The sequence below is a fragment of the Microcaecilia unicolor genome, chromosome 11 (genome assembly GCF_901765095.1).
Source record: "Microcaecilia unicolor chromosome 11, aMicUni1.1, whole genome shotgun sequence".
Lineage (NCBI taxonomy): Eukaryota > Metazoa > Chordata > Amphibia > Gymnophiona > Siphonopidae > Microcaecilia > Microcaecilia unicolor.
Genome location: NC_044041.1, coordinates 42,888,518 through 42,905,662, shown reverse-complemented (window position 1 = coordinate 42,905,662; position 17,145 = coordinate 42,888,518). Strand labels below are relative to the sequence as shown.

Sequence of the window (17,145 nt, the reverse complement as noted above, 5' to 3'; positions counted from 1 at the left end):
GTTATGGCAGAAAAACATCCAAGTCCTAGGAACGCCTAGACCCCACCCTTAACACACCCCTGAAATGCCCCCTTGTGATTTGAACGTACTTTTGATGGACTTCATTAAAAAAAAAGTCTAAAAATTGGTTTTGAAAATACCAAATTTGGATGCTTTTGTGAGGGGGGGGGGGGACGCAGATTTATTCGACTTTCGGGGCATTTTTCTCTTTTGAAAATGAGCCCCTATGTATGTTACTATGTGTGGAAATAGAGAATATTCTGGAAACTTTACAGTAAGCCTTTTGTGGCAGTGGAATTCTATACTCAGAATTCACCATTCCCTAACCATAAATTTCAACTTGCCTTTTGTGGGTTAAATGGGCTCTGGTGGTATCTTTTGGAGAAGCAAACAAGTTTTTCTTTTTTTTTTTTTTCCATTTAAACAGCAGCAAGAGACTCCTAAGGGAATCTGTCTCCCAAATAATTTCTGTTTACCAATGTACAGAAGGGCACAGCACCCTATAGGAGTGCAATATGCAGTAAGCAGATTGCGATCAGAGCTTGCCCTTCATGACTTCCTCCCACTGGCTGTTTCTTCTTTCTTGGACTTAAAACCTATCATTACAGTGGAAGCGACAAGCTATTCAAGCTCTGACACACCCAAGTTTGTGAGGATGCTGCTGTCTTGCAATTTGGAGTTGTTTATCCCTTCTGCTAATGTCTGGTCTTCAGAATGGAAGCATACTTATTTGTCAGACTCCTTGGCTAGAAATAGCTTCTTTTTTATTTTTTATTTTTTTTCCTTAGAGAGGTTGTCTTTGAGGTTTAATGCCTTTCTAGCTTGTGGAGCCCTGAATGACTAGTAAAACAGAAGCAAATTTTGACTGTGTTCCTGTCAATGTGCACCTGACTTTTCCCTGTCTCCTTAAGCTTTTCTCACCTGTGGTTGCACGCTCAGGTGCATGGATAAATATGCTTGTGTATTGTGATATGGTCTGAATTGCAGCCGTTAAGAGTTGGTTATCCTTGCTGGCAGCCAAAAATTCCAACTCCTTAGCAATCGGTAGGATTGAGTTGGTTTGGCTGTTCTTGCCCTTTCCGAAACATGCTTTATGTTAGTCCTTTTCCAGCTCTCCTGTAATTGAAAACTGAGCACAGTTTCACAGCAGCAAATTTCTCTAGTATTTGAAAATTAGTGATAAGAATAGTCAAGAGTCTGGACTTTGGAGTGGTTATGAGAAAAGGAAGATCTGAGCTATGGGCTAATTGCATGCTAACTCCACACAGGGACAAGATAACATCTGTGGACAGAGATCTAAGATTACAAACAGCACTTAAAAGGTCATAGTCCCACTGATAATGATCCATTTTTGCATGATCTGTGTGGGAAACAGGTCTCTTCCAGGTTCTCTTTTGGTGTCTGGGACTGCAGCAGTCCAGTGTTTTTGTCTGGTGGCCTTGTACAGTCTTAATGAGCATTAATGCCACATCTCGTGACACAAAGGGAGCAATTTTCAAAATGGTTGAGCCAACTAAGGAGCCACTGTCCAGTTATATCAGAGGTTGTGAAAGTTGTTTCCTGTGCTTAGTGACTAAATATAGCTATTTGGATGTTCCCAATGGTATCATTCTGTTTTGGAGGGCGGGGTGTTTAACTAATATTAATTTTGATTTTAAAGCTATCCCTATAACATAATTGGCCAGGTCATGGCTGAAAATTCACACAATGTATTTAATATACCACAGATAGATCCAGAACAGGCCAAGAATCAAGTGAGGGAGAAAGATTGAGTGACTGGAGGATCTTGAGTAGAGAGAAGGAAGAAAGTTTTTAAAGGTACAGGAGGCTGAGGGGCAGTGGGTGGTGGAAGAGCAGGAGGGGGACCCCAGGGAAGGAGGGGTTGGGGGGTAAAGGTGGAAGGGAGGAGTGTAAGGGGGCAATTTTAGTAGACCGGACATTAGCTAGGGCAGACAAAGGAAGCAAAGTGACGTTGTAGGTAGGAGCAATAGTAGAAACCAGTGAAAGTTGATTAAAAATCCGGAAGAGGGCTTGGGGCGGTTCACTGAAGAGGCAACTTGCCAATCAAAATATGTGATTTGGCATTGTGGTAGCCCGAAACTGAAGAAGGTGCATCTGATAGCACGACAGGAGAAATAAAGCTCAGCATTGCGCTGCTGTGAGTTCAGCTGATGAAAGTGGGGAGAAAACTAGGGGGAGCAAGAAGAGAAAGTGAGGGGCTGCAGCAGGAGCTTGAAGGCTGAGAGGACAAGCTAGTCAGAGGCAGCGGAGAGAGGGGAGGGCAGCAGCAATGCGATCCACAGCGGTGTCTGACATGAAGCAGGTGACAGAGGGGGTGGGACATATATTTTTTTGTTACATTTGTACCACGCACTTTCCCGCTCATGGCAGGCTCAATGCGGATAACATATTATATACAGGTACTTATTTGTACCTGGGGCAATGGAGGGTTAAGTGACTTGCTCAGAGTCACAAGGAGCTGCCTGTGCCTGAAGTGGGAATTGAACTCAGTTCCTCAGTTCCCCAGGACCAGAGTCCACCACCCTAACCACTAGGCCACTCCTCCACAAAGTACAAAAACTTGGGGGGGGGGGGGGGTGGGGGGAGTGTGTAGGTAGTGATCTGGCCATGGGAGAGGGTAAGAGGGATGGGAGGAGGAAAAGACCATGCTGTAGATTTGGCTATGAAACATGCAACGCTGAAATTCTGCACTAGCTGGCTAGGTTACATTCTGAATTTCTACATGAAATACACCTGGTTATAATGTAGTTGGCAACATTGCCACTCCCTTGCTTACTGAACGTTGCTTATGGTAAATCATCAATTTTGGTGTTGTAATAGATACCAGATTGTTCCAAAGTGAAGTGCCCTTTGTCATAGAGAAGTACTTTAGCAGAGAGGAGTCCTACTACGTTCCCAGGGCAATGGCCTAATCAATTGGGATGTACACAAGCCAGGCAGAAAGGGAGAGAACACAATTCATCTGGTAAGGTGGGCATTTGGACATGTCCAGTGATGAAACCTTTTGTGGTTCTGTGAGGGTTTTTACAGACATTATTTTTGCTGCAGGTTAAATTCTGGAATTCTACACAGTGCAATATGATTAATGGGACAGCTGGAGAGATGTGGCCCCCCTTCATGACACCTTCCACGAATGTGGAGTTCTATAGCCCTGAAGCTTGCAGGTAAGATAGGAGTTGATATTCAAAGCAATTTAAATGGCCAGGAGAGGCTACTGGCCATTTTAAATGGCTTGTGCAGGGCTATCCAGAGAAAGTCAGCAGCACTTAACTGGATAGTGTTGAGTCTTCTCCAATCCAACCACTTATGCCAAAACTGGCTAGTTTGTGGGTGGTCTGGGGGATTAGTTAGAGCACAGTGAAAACTTAGCTGGTTAGCTGCAATTTTTGGCCCTCTAACTGGGTAAGTAACTTTCAGTGAGAGTATGTTGCAGAAAAGTCTACCATTGTCTGTGGTAGGTCTTTTGGGGATAAAACCATTTGGGTCATGGTGAATAATATAAGATAAAATTGGTCAACAGGAAGCTAGGATTTTAGCATAAATCTTGCTATCAGTATTATTAATAAGGGAGATAGGTCTGTTATTAGAGACCAAACATGGATCTCTTCCAGGTTTAGGAATAACTATAATTTGTGCTTCCATGAAAGAGCCTCCTCCTATTTCACAACTATTAAGTAAATTGGAATAATATTTGAAAAGAAGGGGAGAAATAGAATTCAGCTAAAGTTAGGATAGGCTGGAATGAGCTTGATGGCGGCTCCAATAGGTGGAATATAAGGATAGAGCTGGGCGGACTTCTACGGTCCCATGTCCCAGAAACACCAATGAGGCTTGTGATCAAGCATATAATATCACACGTTGATTTTAATCATGATTTGGTAATGAGTTCTGTTGGGCAGGCTGGATGGACCATTCAGATCTTTATTTGCCATTGAGCATTTTTCAAATGAAGGAAACTTCTGGAATGATGGGGCATAGCATGAAGTTAAGAGGAAATAGGCTTAGGAGGAATCTGAGAAAATACTGTTCTCATGGAGAGGGTGGTGCATATGTGGAATGGCTTCTCGGTGGAGGCTGTGGAGACTGACTGTGTCAGAATTTAAGAAAGTGTGGGGCAGGCACATCTCTCTTAGAAAAAGGACTTGGTGGTTACCGAAGATGAGCAGACTGGATGGCCATTCGGCCCTGTGGGATATAAATGTCATAAATAAGTAAATAGATAAAAGCTTTGAATATTGACCACCTGATTATCATAACATGTCTGTTTTAGTGGTCCTTTACCAGAAGAAGAAAAAAAAAAATCTCTGCACAAGTATAACAGTGCTAGGGTGTTCCTGTAACCAGCCCCTCCAAATGACATACTGATTACAATTTATAACAAATTATTACTCTACCTATGAAAAGTTATTCCGTTATTATGCTTCCTCTGTGTACAGCTGTATGCTGCACAACCTGGCATGTTTGAACACATGTGAGATTAAATAAATGCCACCAACAAAGAACGACAACATGGATGCAGCAGCTCATAGGTTTGCTTGCTTTGTTTTGAGTGTACAGTAATGATGGGCTGTGTAAGGAAGGGGAAACGCTCACCTAAATAGTTTCAACTGATCATCCTGACTCTATCCATCCACCTCACCTCCGGCCCTGAGTGCCCTCCTGGCACATAACTTCAAGGCACCCTGGTGGTCTAGTGGCTGCTTTGAGGCAGGAACGATCCCTACTCTTTCCTGCCTGCTGCTGCTGATCCTTTCGCTGTCTCTGCTTTTTAAAAAATGGCTGCTGAGACATCCAGCAGCAGAAGTCTCGGCAATCATTTTAAAAAGGCAGAGATGAGAGTATCAGTGCCACGGCAGGAAAGTGGGGATCTTTCCTGCCCTGAAGAAGCCACTAGACCAGGGTTCTTTGAAGTATGGGCCAGGCGGGCACCCTCTGCTTGGGGGGGGAGGGAAAGCACTTCTGCGAGGATACCACAGGACCTGGGCCCATTCCTGTGGGAATCCCGCTATGCTTGCTCCCATGCAGCTCTCTTTCTGCAATAATGTGTTGTGTTCCACTGGATCCACGACCAAGAATGTGCAGGCATGTGTCTCAGCCAGATGACATCTAATTGATGGAATGTGCAGTTGACAGGAGCTCTGTTGATGACTGTATAAGCCTGTAGATTTTCAAACCTTATTTATTTATTTATTTGTTACATTTGTATCCCACATTTTCCCACCTATTTGTAGGCTCAATGTGGCTTACATAGTACCGGAGAGGCGTTTGCAGACTCCGGAGTGAACAAATACAAAGTGATGTTGTGGTAAGATTTATGTGGCATAGCATAATGGAAGAGTTGTGTTATGTCCATTACGTACTTTAGTTTTGTTGTGTTGCAGAGATCAGGCATTTATGTTGGATCGGTAGGGTATGCCTTTTTAAACAGGTTAGTTTTTAGTGTTTTCCGGAAGTTTAGGTGATTGTACATAGTTTTCAAGGCTTTTGGTAATGCGTTCCACAGTTGTATACTTATGTAGGAAAAACTGGATGCGTAGGTTGATTTGTACTTGAGTCCTTTGCAGCTTGGGTAGTGCAGATTTAGGTACATTCGTGTTGATTCGGATGTGTTTCTAGTTGGTAGGTCGATCAAGTCTGTCATGTATCCCGGGGCTTCACCGTAGATTTTGTGAACTAGAGTGCAGATTTTGAAAGCAATGCGTTCTTTGATCGGGAGCCAGTGTAGTTTTTCACGGAGGGGTTTTGCGCTTTCAAATTGCGTTTTTCCGAAGATAAGTCTAGCTGCCGTGTTTTGAGTGGTCTGAAGTTTCTTTAAGGTTTGTTCTTTACATCCTGCATACATTCCATTGCAGTAGTCTACATGGCTTAGTACCATTGATTGTACCAGGTTGCGAAATGTTTCCCTTGGAAAGAATTGCTTCATGCGTTTGAGCTTCCACATTGAGTGGAACATTTTCTTTGTCATGGATGTCGCTTGGCTCTCCAGTGTTAAGTTGCGGTCCATTGTAATGCCGAGGATTTTCAGGCTGTCTGAGATAGGGAGGGTGTAATCTGGGGCGTTGATGATTGTGGGGTTGTCCGCGCTGTGTTGGGATGAGAGGATGAGACTGTGTTTTTTCTTTGTTGAGTTTTAGTTGAAATGCATTAGCCCAAGAGTCCATGATGTTCAAGCTGATCTTGATTTTGTTGGTGATCTATCAGGTTAGATTTGTAAGGAATGTATATTGTGACATGTCTGCATAGATGAAAGGGTTAAAGTCTTGGTTGGATAAGGACTTGGCTAGTGGGGTCATCATTAGGTTGAAGAGGATAGGTGATAGCGGTGATCCTTGTGGTACTCCACAGTCTGCTTTCCATGGTGATGATATGTTTTGAGTTTGATTTTACTTGATATGTTCTTGTGGTTAGGAAACCCTTGATCCAGCTAAGTGTTTCCACCGATCCTGAACTTATCTAGTAGTCTTATATATTACTAGCCGTTGAGCCTGTGAAAACGGGCTACTTTTGGAATGGGGGGGTTTCCGAGCCCCCCCCCCCCCTGAGGTCGGTGCCTCCCCCGGAGTCGCCACCGCCGCCCCTCCACCCGGCCCGAGCAGCACTGTAAACTTACATCAGCATGTAGCAGCAGGCACATCAGCAAAGCTGCCGTCAGGGCGGGCTTCCTTCTCTGCCTGTGTCCCGCCCTCGTGTGACGTAACGTTGGCGAGGGCGGGACAAAGGCAGAGAAGGAAGCCCGACGGCAGCTTTGCTGATGTGCCTGCTGCTGCGTGGTGATGTAAATTCACAGTGCTCGGGCCAGATGGAGGGGCGGCGGCGACTCCGGGGGAGGGGGAGTGGTTCCGACGTCTGCAGCATGCCAGTAGAGACTTCCCTCTCTGTCCTGCCCCCGTCATCACGTATTGACGCGGGGGCGGGGCAGAGAGGGAAGTCTCTACTGCGCATTTGCGAGTGAGTACGGTCACTCGCCGTTTATATGTTTGATGGTTTACCATGTCGAATGCACTAGACATGCCGAATTGGAGGAGGATGTTTTTGCCTATTGCTATTTCCTGCTTAAATTTGGCTAGAAGAGTGAGTAGTACTGTTTCTGTGCTGTGGAGGGGGTGAAAACCTGACTGATTTGTGTAATATTGAGAATTTGTTTATATAATCTATAAGTTGTTTGGCTACCATGCTTTCCATCAGTTTGACTAACAATGGGATGGATGCTATTGGACGGTAGTTAGTGATTTAATTTGGTTTTTTTTCTTGGTGTCTTTTGGTATCGGGGTGAGTAGGATGTTGCCATTTTCCTTAGGGAAGAGACCTTGCTGAAGCATGTAATTTAGGTGGGATGTGAGGTCTTCTATGAAGCAGTCAGGGGCAGATTTCATTACGTAGGTGGGACAGGTATCTAGTTTGCAGTGAGTGTTGGAGAACCTTCTGATCGCCTGTGTAACTGTATTGACAGTAAGTAGGGTGAAGTTTAACCAGGTTCGGTCTGCCGGGTATTCTCCAGTGGTTGGGTCCAGCTCATTAAGGAAGTTTTCGATGTCCGTGTTGTCATGAAGGTAGCGTGTTGCATAGGTTTAAAATTTTTTCATTGAAATACGTAGCAAGTTTATCTGCAGATGGGATGTCTGTATGCGTTGTAGTGACCAAGTTGGTGTCTCGTGACACCAACCAAGTTGTTCACGAGTTGGTATAATTTATTTGTGTCTTTGTAATCTGTCCCTATTTTAGTTTTATAGTATGATCTTTTGGTCTGTCTTATTGCGTATTTGTACTTTCTTTGTGATTTGTTTCCATGTGTTGAGTGTGTGTTTCTTTTGTTCGAGTTTCCTGGATTGTGTTTTTAGCTTTTTCAGTTCGTTGAACCATGGTATCAAGGTAAGGGTGCTATTTCATCTAGTATGCATTTGCATCTTTTATCCCATTCCATGAGGAAGTATATGGAGTCTGTTTGTGCTGTCCATTCATTGTTGTATATCAGTTGCCAGAATGTTTTTGTGTCTACTTGACCTCTTGTGCTGTAGGATGTGTGTTCTTGTAGCTGGTGTAATCCCTTCTTCCGCCAGTGTAGGGATAAGTTTAGTTTGTAGTGATCCATCCAGGGTATTTCTGACCATTTTATATCTGTTATTAGTAAGTTCTGGTCTGTTGAAAGTTTGTGTGAGATGAGATCAAGTGTGTACCCTTTGGCGTGGGTTGCTTGCATTTGTGGCCATTTGAGATCCCATAAGTGGAGGAATTCCTTACATTCCCGTGCATTGATTTAGTTTGGGTCTTCTAAGTGAAGGTTTATCTCCTAGTACTAGTACATTGGGGTTGGTTACACATGTGTTTGAAATGAAGTCCATGAAGTTAGTTTGGCCTTCATTCCAATTACCTGGAGGTCTGTAAAACAAGACACACAATTCAAATGATAGCGTAGTGTTTTGTTGTGGATTCTGATTGAGGCAATTTCAAGTTGAGGTGTCATGGACTCGGCAGCGGTTTCAGTGGTAAAATGGGATCGATAGATTAGTGCTATGCCTCCGGCTCTCTTTTCCTTTCTGGTCCAGTGTGTGATTTTGTTTCCTGGAGGGCACAGGTCTAGGATTATGGGGTCCTTTTGGTCGTGGATCCAGGTTTCAGTGATGAAGAGTAGGTCAAGGTCTTCTGCCATGATCCAGTCTGTTAGTATTGCTGTTTTGTTTACAGCAGATCTGGCATTGATGTAGCCCACTTGGATTGTTTGGAATGGGTCTTCTGCATTTGGTGTTGTGTGGACTTTTATTAGTTGTTGTTTCTTTGTTGAGGTGAGTTTGTTTGGACCCTTCTTTGGATTTTGTGGTGGTTGTCCGCATGATGGTGTTCTTCCTTTGTTTAAGTTGTTGCCAGTTTGATGAGGTGTGGTGTATTTGATCAATCTTTGATTGTATAGTATGCGTATACTGTTACTTTCTGCGAGAGGGGTGGTTAGTGTTGAGGAGTAGATTATTAGGAGTAGTTTGAAGGTATTCATTTTGGTTTCTATTCACTGTGGACTGCTAAAAGGCCGTGTTCTGATGAGTGGATGCGTGATAGGACTTTTGTTCATTGTTGTGGGGTCTTGTGTTATTATTTCAGCTTGCCTTTCAGCTGTTAAGATCAGTACTGGATCAGGTTTCAGTGATAAGTTAATGAGCAGAGGAGATGAGAGGGGGGACAGTTGCTCTGAGTCAGGGGCCTCCTTAATCTGTCTCTTAGCAACTAATTGCTTCCCACCCTTCTTGCCCAGAGGATCTTCAGGGCTCCTATTTCTGGCTTTGGCTGGAGGCAGAGGGGAGGGGGGAATTTCAGAGTACTTTCAAAGTAATTAGCAAGGAGGTGTCACATATGCAACACTGAGAACTCAGGTTTGAAGATTCCAAATTCAGAGCTCCTTCAAGGTAATTAGCAGGGAGGTGTCATACATGTGACACAAAACTCGAGTTGGAAGATTCCTTCTCACTCTGATGTCCAGCTTCAAAGTTTCTGATCAGTTCTGCAATAGGCACTTTAAGCTAATTTCCCTTAATCTTTCTTATGCTTGCTTAAAGTGTTAAAATGTTCATAGATTTGCCAATATAAAAACAGTTTCTCCTTCTGATCTCTCTGGCTGTCTTTGATTACTGACAAGTCGGTCCAGAGGGGAGGGGTTGCTCTTGATCAGTGAGAGGTACTTGAAGGACAATAGGAAGGCACTTGACTTAATTGTTCTTTGGAATGTGGTCAGTGAGGAATGCTAGCACTTGAACCTGGTTTTAAACTTCCACAAAAACTTCTGCTTTTTCACAAAACAGCTCTTCTAATTAGTGCACTTAAACAGTCCCAAACATTGCTTTTCTTAGGTGAAAGCTTGCTTGTGTGCAGACCAATTAACATCCAGACTGATACAGTCAGAGTTACTTGATTCACTTTCCTTTCTGTTTTGATTAACTTACCCAAATCTGCTCTCTTCACAGCTTAGCTTTTCTAGTTCGAACAAATTCAGTGCAGAAGGCTGTTTTAAAGGCGTGCTTGTTCTGCTGAAAGAAAGAATTAAGTATTAAGAAATCAGGGTGTCTTCCCCACTCAAAATACAGTGGATCAGTGCTAAAAAGTTTATTTCTGCTTCTCCAAGCCATAGGCAGCCAATACAGGGCAGGGAGATGTGGAGTAATAGGGACATCTTGTTATGACCATATCATAGGAGTGAGATTCGTTATTGTCTTGGTATGTGCAAAAATTCATGTGGAGATGTCTTTCAAAGCAACCATGCTACAACATCCTAGACTACCTGTGAAGCTTGTGGGGAAGTCTGAAGCAGTTCCAAGTACAATGAATTACAGTAATGTAGCTTAGTAATGACCAGGGCCTGAAGTCCAACCCTCAAATCACCCATTGGCAGCCTTTACAATAAACATAGTTTATAGAAGGCAGAACATACAACTTGTGTCTTCATAGATATCAGTGGCTCCAAAATATCCCTGAACAACGCACCTGAACCTTAATCTGTGTCCCCAACTCTTTTCGCTCTAGCTTTACCTAGTATCATGATATCATGAACTCAGTTTTATTCAAATGGTAGCCAAATGATTAGCTTTTATTCATTCCTTTATCACTGCTAAACATCTTGCAACTTTCAACAGGGTATCCATCAAGTCAAAGAGTGATTGGCAAGAAAAGTTGAATATCTATGTAGATTCTGCAATGCACATCAGTGTGTCAGGACACAGAAGTGCCAGTTATAAATTGAAAAGAACAGATAAAGTAAAATCCTGGGGAACTTCAGTGGTCAAAGGGGTATACATTATAGATGGTTAGTGCATGTCAAAGCATTAACACTAAATGGTTTTAGCCTGCATTAAAACCATTGTAGTCCATGTTAAATAGTGTTCTAAGCTCCCATAAACAGAATAACAGCTGTGGGTCAAAGCTATACAATCTGAAATATCACACAAACCCAACAATAACTCAAAATACAGCAAAATAAAAAAATATGTATCAAATTCTTAAATGAATGTGAATGACCTTCATGAATGGGCGGCTTGCATCTGGTAAGTATTGCCAGATTTTTTTTTTTTAATTAAAAAAAACTTTATACCCCTCCTCTTGGTAAAAGCCATTCAAGATGGTTTACAAATATAAAATAAATACAAAATACACACTAACAAATTAAAGAAAATCATCAACCAGCACTTCCTTTAAGATATAAGATTTCAAAGCCTTCTGAGACCACCCATATCTTATAACTCCAAATGTATAACATAACATGACAAACTGAAAAAGTAGAACATAACACTTATAGTTGACTTTGAAGACAAAGTTGATTACAGCAGGGGTCTCGTCCTATTTCAACAGTAGCAGTACTCCTGTTTTATATGAAGGTCCTTCACATCTATTTTTTTTTAAGAAATTGATATATACATTACATTTTGCTGTGATAGTTATTGTGTTTTGTGATATTTCAGATGCATTTCATTGGGGAAAACACCCTCCTTAACTATCAGGGGGCAGGGGCTGGCACACAGTATTCTTGTTTTTTCTGGTCTTAACTTCTGCTTTTCCTTTGCCTCTGTAGGTCCATGTCATTAGTGTATGAGACGTCCGGCATGTACGAAGGCATACCAACGTACCGCTTCAGGGCCCCCAGCACGATGTTTGCCAATGGCACGGTCTATCCTCCCAACGAGGGGTTTTGTCCCTGCTTGGCCTCTGGAGTTCAGAATGTCAGCTCATGTCGCTTCAGTAAGGCTCTTACATAACCATTCTGTTAAGTGGATGTATGGAACATTATGGGCCCAACAGCTTCTGTTTTTAAATACAGCAGTTTTAACTATTTACAAAGATTACTATTAGCCTAGTTTTCCCATCAGCTGTGAACTTGTATGTTTGGGAAAAGGGGGTAACTTGCATGGGATGGCATTTGCAACCCTCAAGACCCTGCTGGGCAGACTGGATGGGTTGGTTTAGTCTGTATCTGTTGTCATTTGCTATTTTACTGTGAAGGACACCAAATCCTAAAGGCTTTCTCCTATTTTCTTTTTCTATGCACAAACTGCTTAGTACAGTGGTTCCCAAACCTGGTCCTGGATGCACCCCAGCTAGTTAGGTTTTCTGGATATCCACAATGAATATTCATGAGATTTGCATGCACTGCCTCTTTGGTATGTAAATCTCTCTCATGAATATCCATTGTGGATATCATAAAAACCTGGCTGGCTGGGGTGCCTCCAGGACCAGGTTTGGGAACCACTGATTTAGTTAACACGTTCTGGAAAGACTAAGGGCCTGATTTGAGTAGGAATTGCTCTCACCACAGATAAGTGCAGCTTTCTGGGGTTAGCATTGTGCCACTGAAAATCCTTTACTGACTGCCAGAAGCATACCAAGGGTGGGGCAGTGGGGGTGTGGACTGCCCCATGTGCAGGCAGCGAGGGGGAGAGCACGGAGCAGTCTCGCAGCTGTCGGCCCTGCCGGCTCCCTGCCTCCTCTGACATTACTTTCCTGTTTCGGGTCAGGGGAAATCTTTACTGACCGCCAGTAGCGTACCAAGGGCGGGGCAGTGGGGGTGTGGACTGCCCCATGTGCAGGCAGCGAGGGGGAGAGCACGGAGCAGTCTTGCGCCTATCGGCTCTGCCAGTTCCCTGCCTCCTCTGACATTACTTTCCTGTTTCGGGTCAGGGGAAATCTTTACTGACCGCCAGTAGCTTACCAAGGGCGGGACAATGGGAGCGGTCCGCCCCGTGTACAGGCAGCAGGGTGGTGCATGGAGCAGTGGGGCAGTCCGCCCCGTGTGCAGGCAGCAAGTGGGTGCATGGAGCAGTCTCGTGCCTATCGGCTCTGCCAGTTCCCTGCCTTCTCTGACGTTACTTCCTGTTTCGGGTCAGGGGAAATCTTTTGGAGTGGAGGAGTAGCCTAGTGGTTAGTGCAGTGGACTTTGATCCTGGGGAACTGAGTTCGATTCCCACTGCAGCTCCTTGTGACTCTGGGCAAGTCACTTAACCCTCCATTGCCTCTGGAACAAATAGTACCTGAATATAATATATAAACCGCTTTGAATGTAGTTGCAAAAAAACACAGAAAGGTGGTATATCAAGTCCTATTTCCCTTTCCCTTCCCTACTGACCACCAGTAGCGTACCAAGGGCGGGACAGTGGGGGCGGTCCGCTCCATGTACAGGCAGCAGGGCGGTGCATGGAGCAGTCTCACGCCTATCGGCTCTGCCAGTTCCCTGTCTCCTCTGACGTTACTTCCTGTTTCGGGTTAGGGGACCGGCAGAGTTGACAGCCATACGACTGTTCTGTGCACCCTCAGGTGGTGAGGTTGATGTGAGTTATTCATGTACTGTTGATTATTTAGCTCCAGTACCAGGAGAACTGTCCTGATAAGTTAGGACAGCAAAGTAGCTGTTGTAAAATTAAATGTGTCCAAGTATTAGGCCATCTGACATTTAAAGATATCTTTTAGTAGAGATGGGCATTTGTTTGTAACAATATAGGAAATGTCAACACTTCTGTAAATACCAGCAGTGGAGAGCCAATGGGACAAATACCAGGAAGGTCTTCCCATCAATATTGAAATAACCAAACTAATAATCATTCAAAAATATGAAGGGAGGAAAAAAGCCTCAGAGCATCTCTTTAAGAGAACTCTTAACTTAAGGTAGGTAAGTTAACCTCGTCTGCAAAAAGACCTCCCTTGCAATAGTTCAGTTTATAACTAGATCTGCACCAATAGAATAACACATTTCTTCTTGCCTACGTATACTTTTAGGCTTTAAAAACTCTTCTCTTGAAGTCTTCAGAGTGCAAACGATATGGTTCCACCGATGGCGGCCAGCGTTTTGCTGAAAAGCTGCATCAGGGCTTTGCTTGTAGGACCAGCTAATGGCAGCTGTTTGGTTACCATGGGAGCCCTAACTGCCACTTCAATGGGTGGCAGTAAGTGCTCCCGACCGCATGGCCACACAGTAAGGGTTATCTTACCATGTGGCCTTTTTTGGGGGGGGATCTTTAAACCCGTTGCGGTAAAAAGGGCCCCAGCAGGCAGGAAAAATGGTCCCACCGCTACCGCAGGGCCCTATTCTAGCAGCTTAGAGTAAAAGGATCCCTTGATAAATTACCCCCTGAATGTGTGGGAAAAAAAAAACCAATGCAGAAAACTTAATGATGGTGTCCTGTTAACATCATGCGCCTTGCCTAGTAGCAAGCATTTTTTTACCTTCCCTGCACTCATTTTGGGCAGAAGGTATTAATAGCTCTCCTCATCAGTCCGCTTCAATGTCATCTTTCAAAGCACAGATACCTCTGAGAGTGAAACAGTGTGTATGTCATATGAAGTCCCAAAGCAAAGTGAGTTTAGATGCCAAAGAGTAGTTTGGCTGGTTTTAATGGTGTGCCTAAATCCTTTTCCAGAGAGCGTTTGTGAAGGGAGACTATTTTGAACTGGCCTTATAAGAAATCCCCATCCCAGTAAGAGGGTAAAGATAATATAATGTAGCCCATCTAAATATTTGCCTTAATGATCATGGGTCAAACTTTTGTAAGTGGTTTATATTTACAGAGGTTTTGGTATCAGCAGTTCTGAGTACAAGCTCCCTAAATGTTACCTTTTTGACAAGATTTTACCAGAAACATAACTCTCATAGCTAATTTAGGGAATGTTGTTGGACTGGCTGAGGTCCGCCTCTGGGAATTTTGTTTCTGTCAAAATGTCCCTTTTATGTTGCAATTTCCATGCCTTGGTCTTATCACCTAGAATAATGGATGACCTGTTAATAGAATTTTCCTGGCTTCTATAGTCTTTTGAAATTTTTTTTCCTGTTTTTCCCCTGTTACATTATAAGACGTGATTGTATCATTTGAAATATTAACATTTTACCAGAACTGGTGCAAGGGTGGTGGGTACCATAGGTTTAATCAGAATATACATCAAACCATAACCATAGGTGAACTTTCAGCCTTACACATCTCCCCTCCCCCCCCCCCCCCCAAAAAAAAAAAAAGAATTTTTTTAAAATTAATTAAACTCAATCATGATCATAACACAAGCATTCTATAAAACTGCAGGTCAAAGTGTGAGCTGTTGGTTCTGAGTTGGTGTGACTGTCAGGACCTATTGTTTTACTTTGCAGCTGCTTTCTTTCTGCACCCAAGAAGCTGCTGCCGTAAGCAACCGCCTAGTCTTGCCTAATGGTATGCCAGCCCTGGCTTTTACCCTTGCTTCTGTCTGATCCTGTAAGGTAATATAGCTGGCATTCCTTGAGAAAGGGATCTTGATAATCCTAAAATCTGACCATTAACCTAATAGATGGGTAGGATATCTTTTTGTCTTTTAACTCTTAAATGTGGCATCCTTGGTTATGTCTATGACCTGCTCATAGAGCTCTTCCAAATGTGATTGAATTAAATCAAATGTTTTGTCTTCATTTGGATCTGTTTCCCATGCTGTCTTTTTTTTTTTTTTTTTTTTTTCCTAGATGCCCCCTTCTTTATTTCTTTCCCCCATTTTTACAACGCCGACCCAGTGTTCTTGCATGCTATAGATGGATTAAGCCCAAATGCTGATCAGCATGCCCTCTTCCTTGATATCCATCCGGTAAGTTGTTCCTTTACTTGAGATTAGAACCATTTTTATATGTAGACTTTCTCCACCTGTGTTCCTCTATAATCATTTTTGAGTTTTCAAGAAAGTTTAAACCAATATAATATACAGCAACAAAGAACAAATGGAAAAAAACCAAATGCGTTACATACAGATAAATGTGACAATTTAATTATAAATAGATTCTGTTTTGATGTAATGATCAAAAGGAGCACAATGCTTCTTAAAGTAGGCAATTGACAAAATTTAAAAGCTGTAGATTCTTCTTAGTTTCTAATAGTACAAAGATGACTCCACCATTCATAAAAGTTCAAATGCAAATTATTTTTCCAGTGAAATACTATAAGATGAGTGACTAGAGCCACCATTATATCAAAAGGTTTTTGATATTGATCCTTGAGTGCAAGTTTAGGGGTTGAAGATTGTGAGTATTATCACACCATATGCCAAACCAACAGGCAAAGAGAAGGGACTTGTTGCCCATATTAAATTTCAGTAGGTGTACACATGGAAACATTCAAAAAGTTGATGCGTCAGGTGACCAACAGGAGCAGAACAAGACCAGCCTTTTGTAGAAGATGTTGATCTGGTTAGTTTAGACAATTTGGGTGGGATAAATTGATCTATTCTTTATATATAAACTTCAAGAGAGGTAGCTATTCTAATCTCTAGGGCTAAAAACCGCAGGTTGGTGGCACCTATATAGATGTTCCCATTGCAATATAAGCTTCTGAAGACGAGTATATAAATGTCTGGCCATTTTCATGGCCTTAGGATGTTATGAAGGGTCTCTTATGATACCTGTTATCCGGAGGAAGAGCATAGCTACATACATGCAGTCCCAAATATAATATAGATATGAAAACCAACATATAAATATTCTCACACTCTAAGGTGGGTGCTTTGGAAAATATTCAGACCACCACCATGATTCCTCATGGGTGCATTTTTAATAACTTTCCGCTGTATTAAAAGTTTGGAAAATATTCAGACCACCACCACGATTCTTCGTGGGTACAATCTTTCCATCATATTAAAAATTTCCTTCAAAGCACTCACCTCTTGAAGGTCCACGAAAAATCCTTAAAAGGGTGAGAATATTTATATATGGATTGCAACATCCATGACCCTTTATCCTTTACATACATGATATCCTGAAACAGTAAGGGCCGAGGTATAGTTTGTGGGAAATGTTTTTTTGCAGAACTTTTTGGATATTGTCCAGAATATGGAAGAGAAGGTCTGAGCCAACAGGCTAAAAATTAGTGCCAGCTTAATTGAAAAAAAACCCAAATTTTTTGTATAACATTAGTGACTGGTTTGCCAGCTTGTACAGTTAGCAGGGGCTGCTAAAATGTCATTCATTACCTGCTTTTTGGAGGGAGGGGGGGTCATTTATACCAAGATGAGGGTTTTATTGGTAAAAGCCTTTACCCTGGCCACTGCAGCTTAGTGTATCCAAATTTCTCACTCAGACTTGTAGAAAGAAGGGTCAACTAACAAGGCACCTTTTCATTGGGTTAACTTAATACATCCATCAGGTAAGGAAGGGGA

General features: G+C 42.7%; 1 protein-coding gene across 2 annotated transcripts in view; it reads left to right on the top strand.

Moving 5' to 3' along the window:
- SCARB1 (scavenger receptor class B member 1) overlaps positions 1–17,145 on the top strand; it is a 251,962-nt gene that overhangs the window by 178,357 nt on the left and 56,460 nt on the right. For both annotated transcript variants that reach the window (XM_030218831.1, XM_030218830.1), the window contains exons 6-8: positions 3,070–3,185; positions 11,567–11,733; positions 15,467–15,585. In XM_030218831.1, coding sequence (XP_030074691.1) covers positions 3,070–3,185; positions 11,567–11,733; positions 15,467–15,585 — 402 coding nt within the window. The remainder of the gene's footprint in view (positions 1–3,069; positions 3,186–11,566; positions 11,734–15,466; positions 15,586–17,145) is intronic.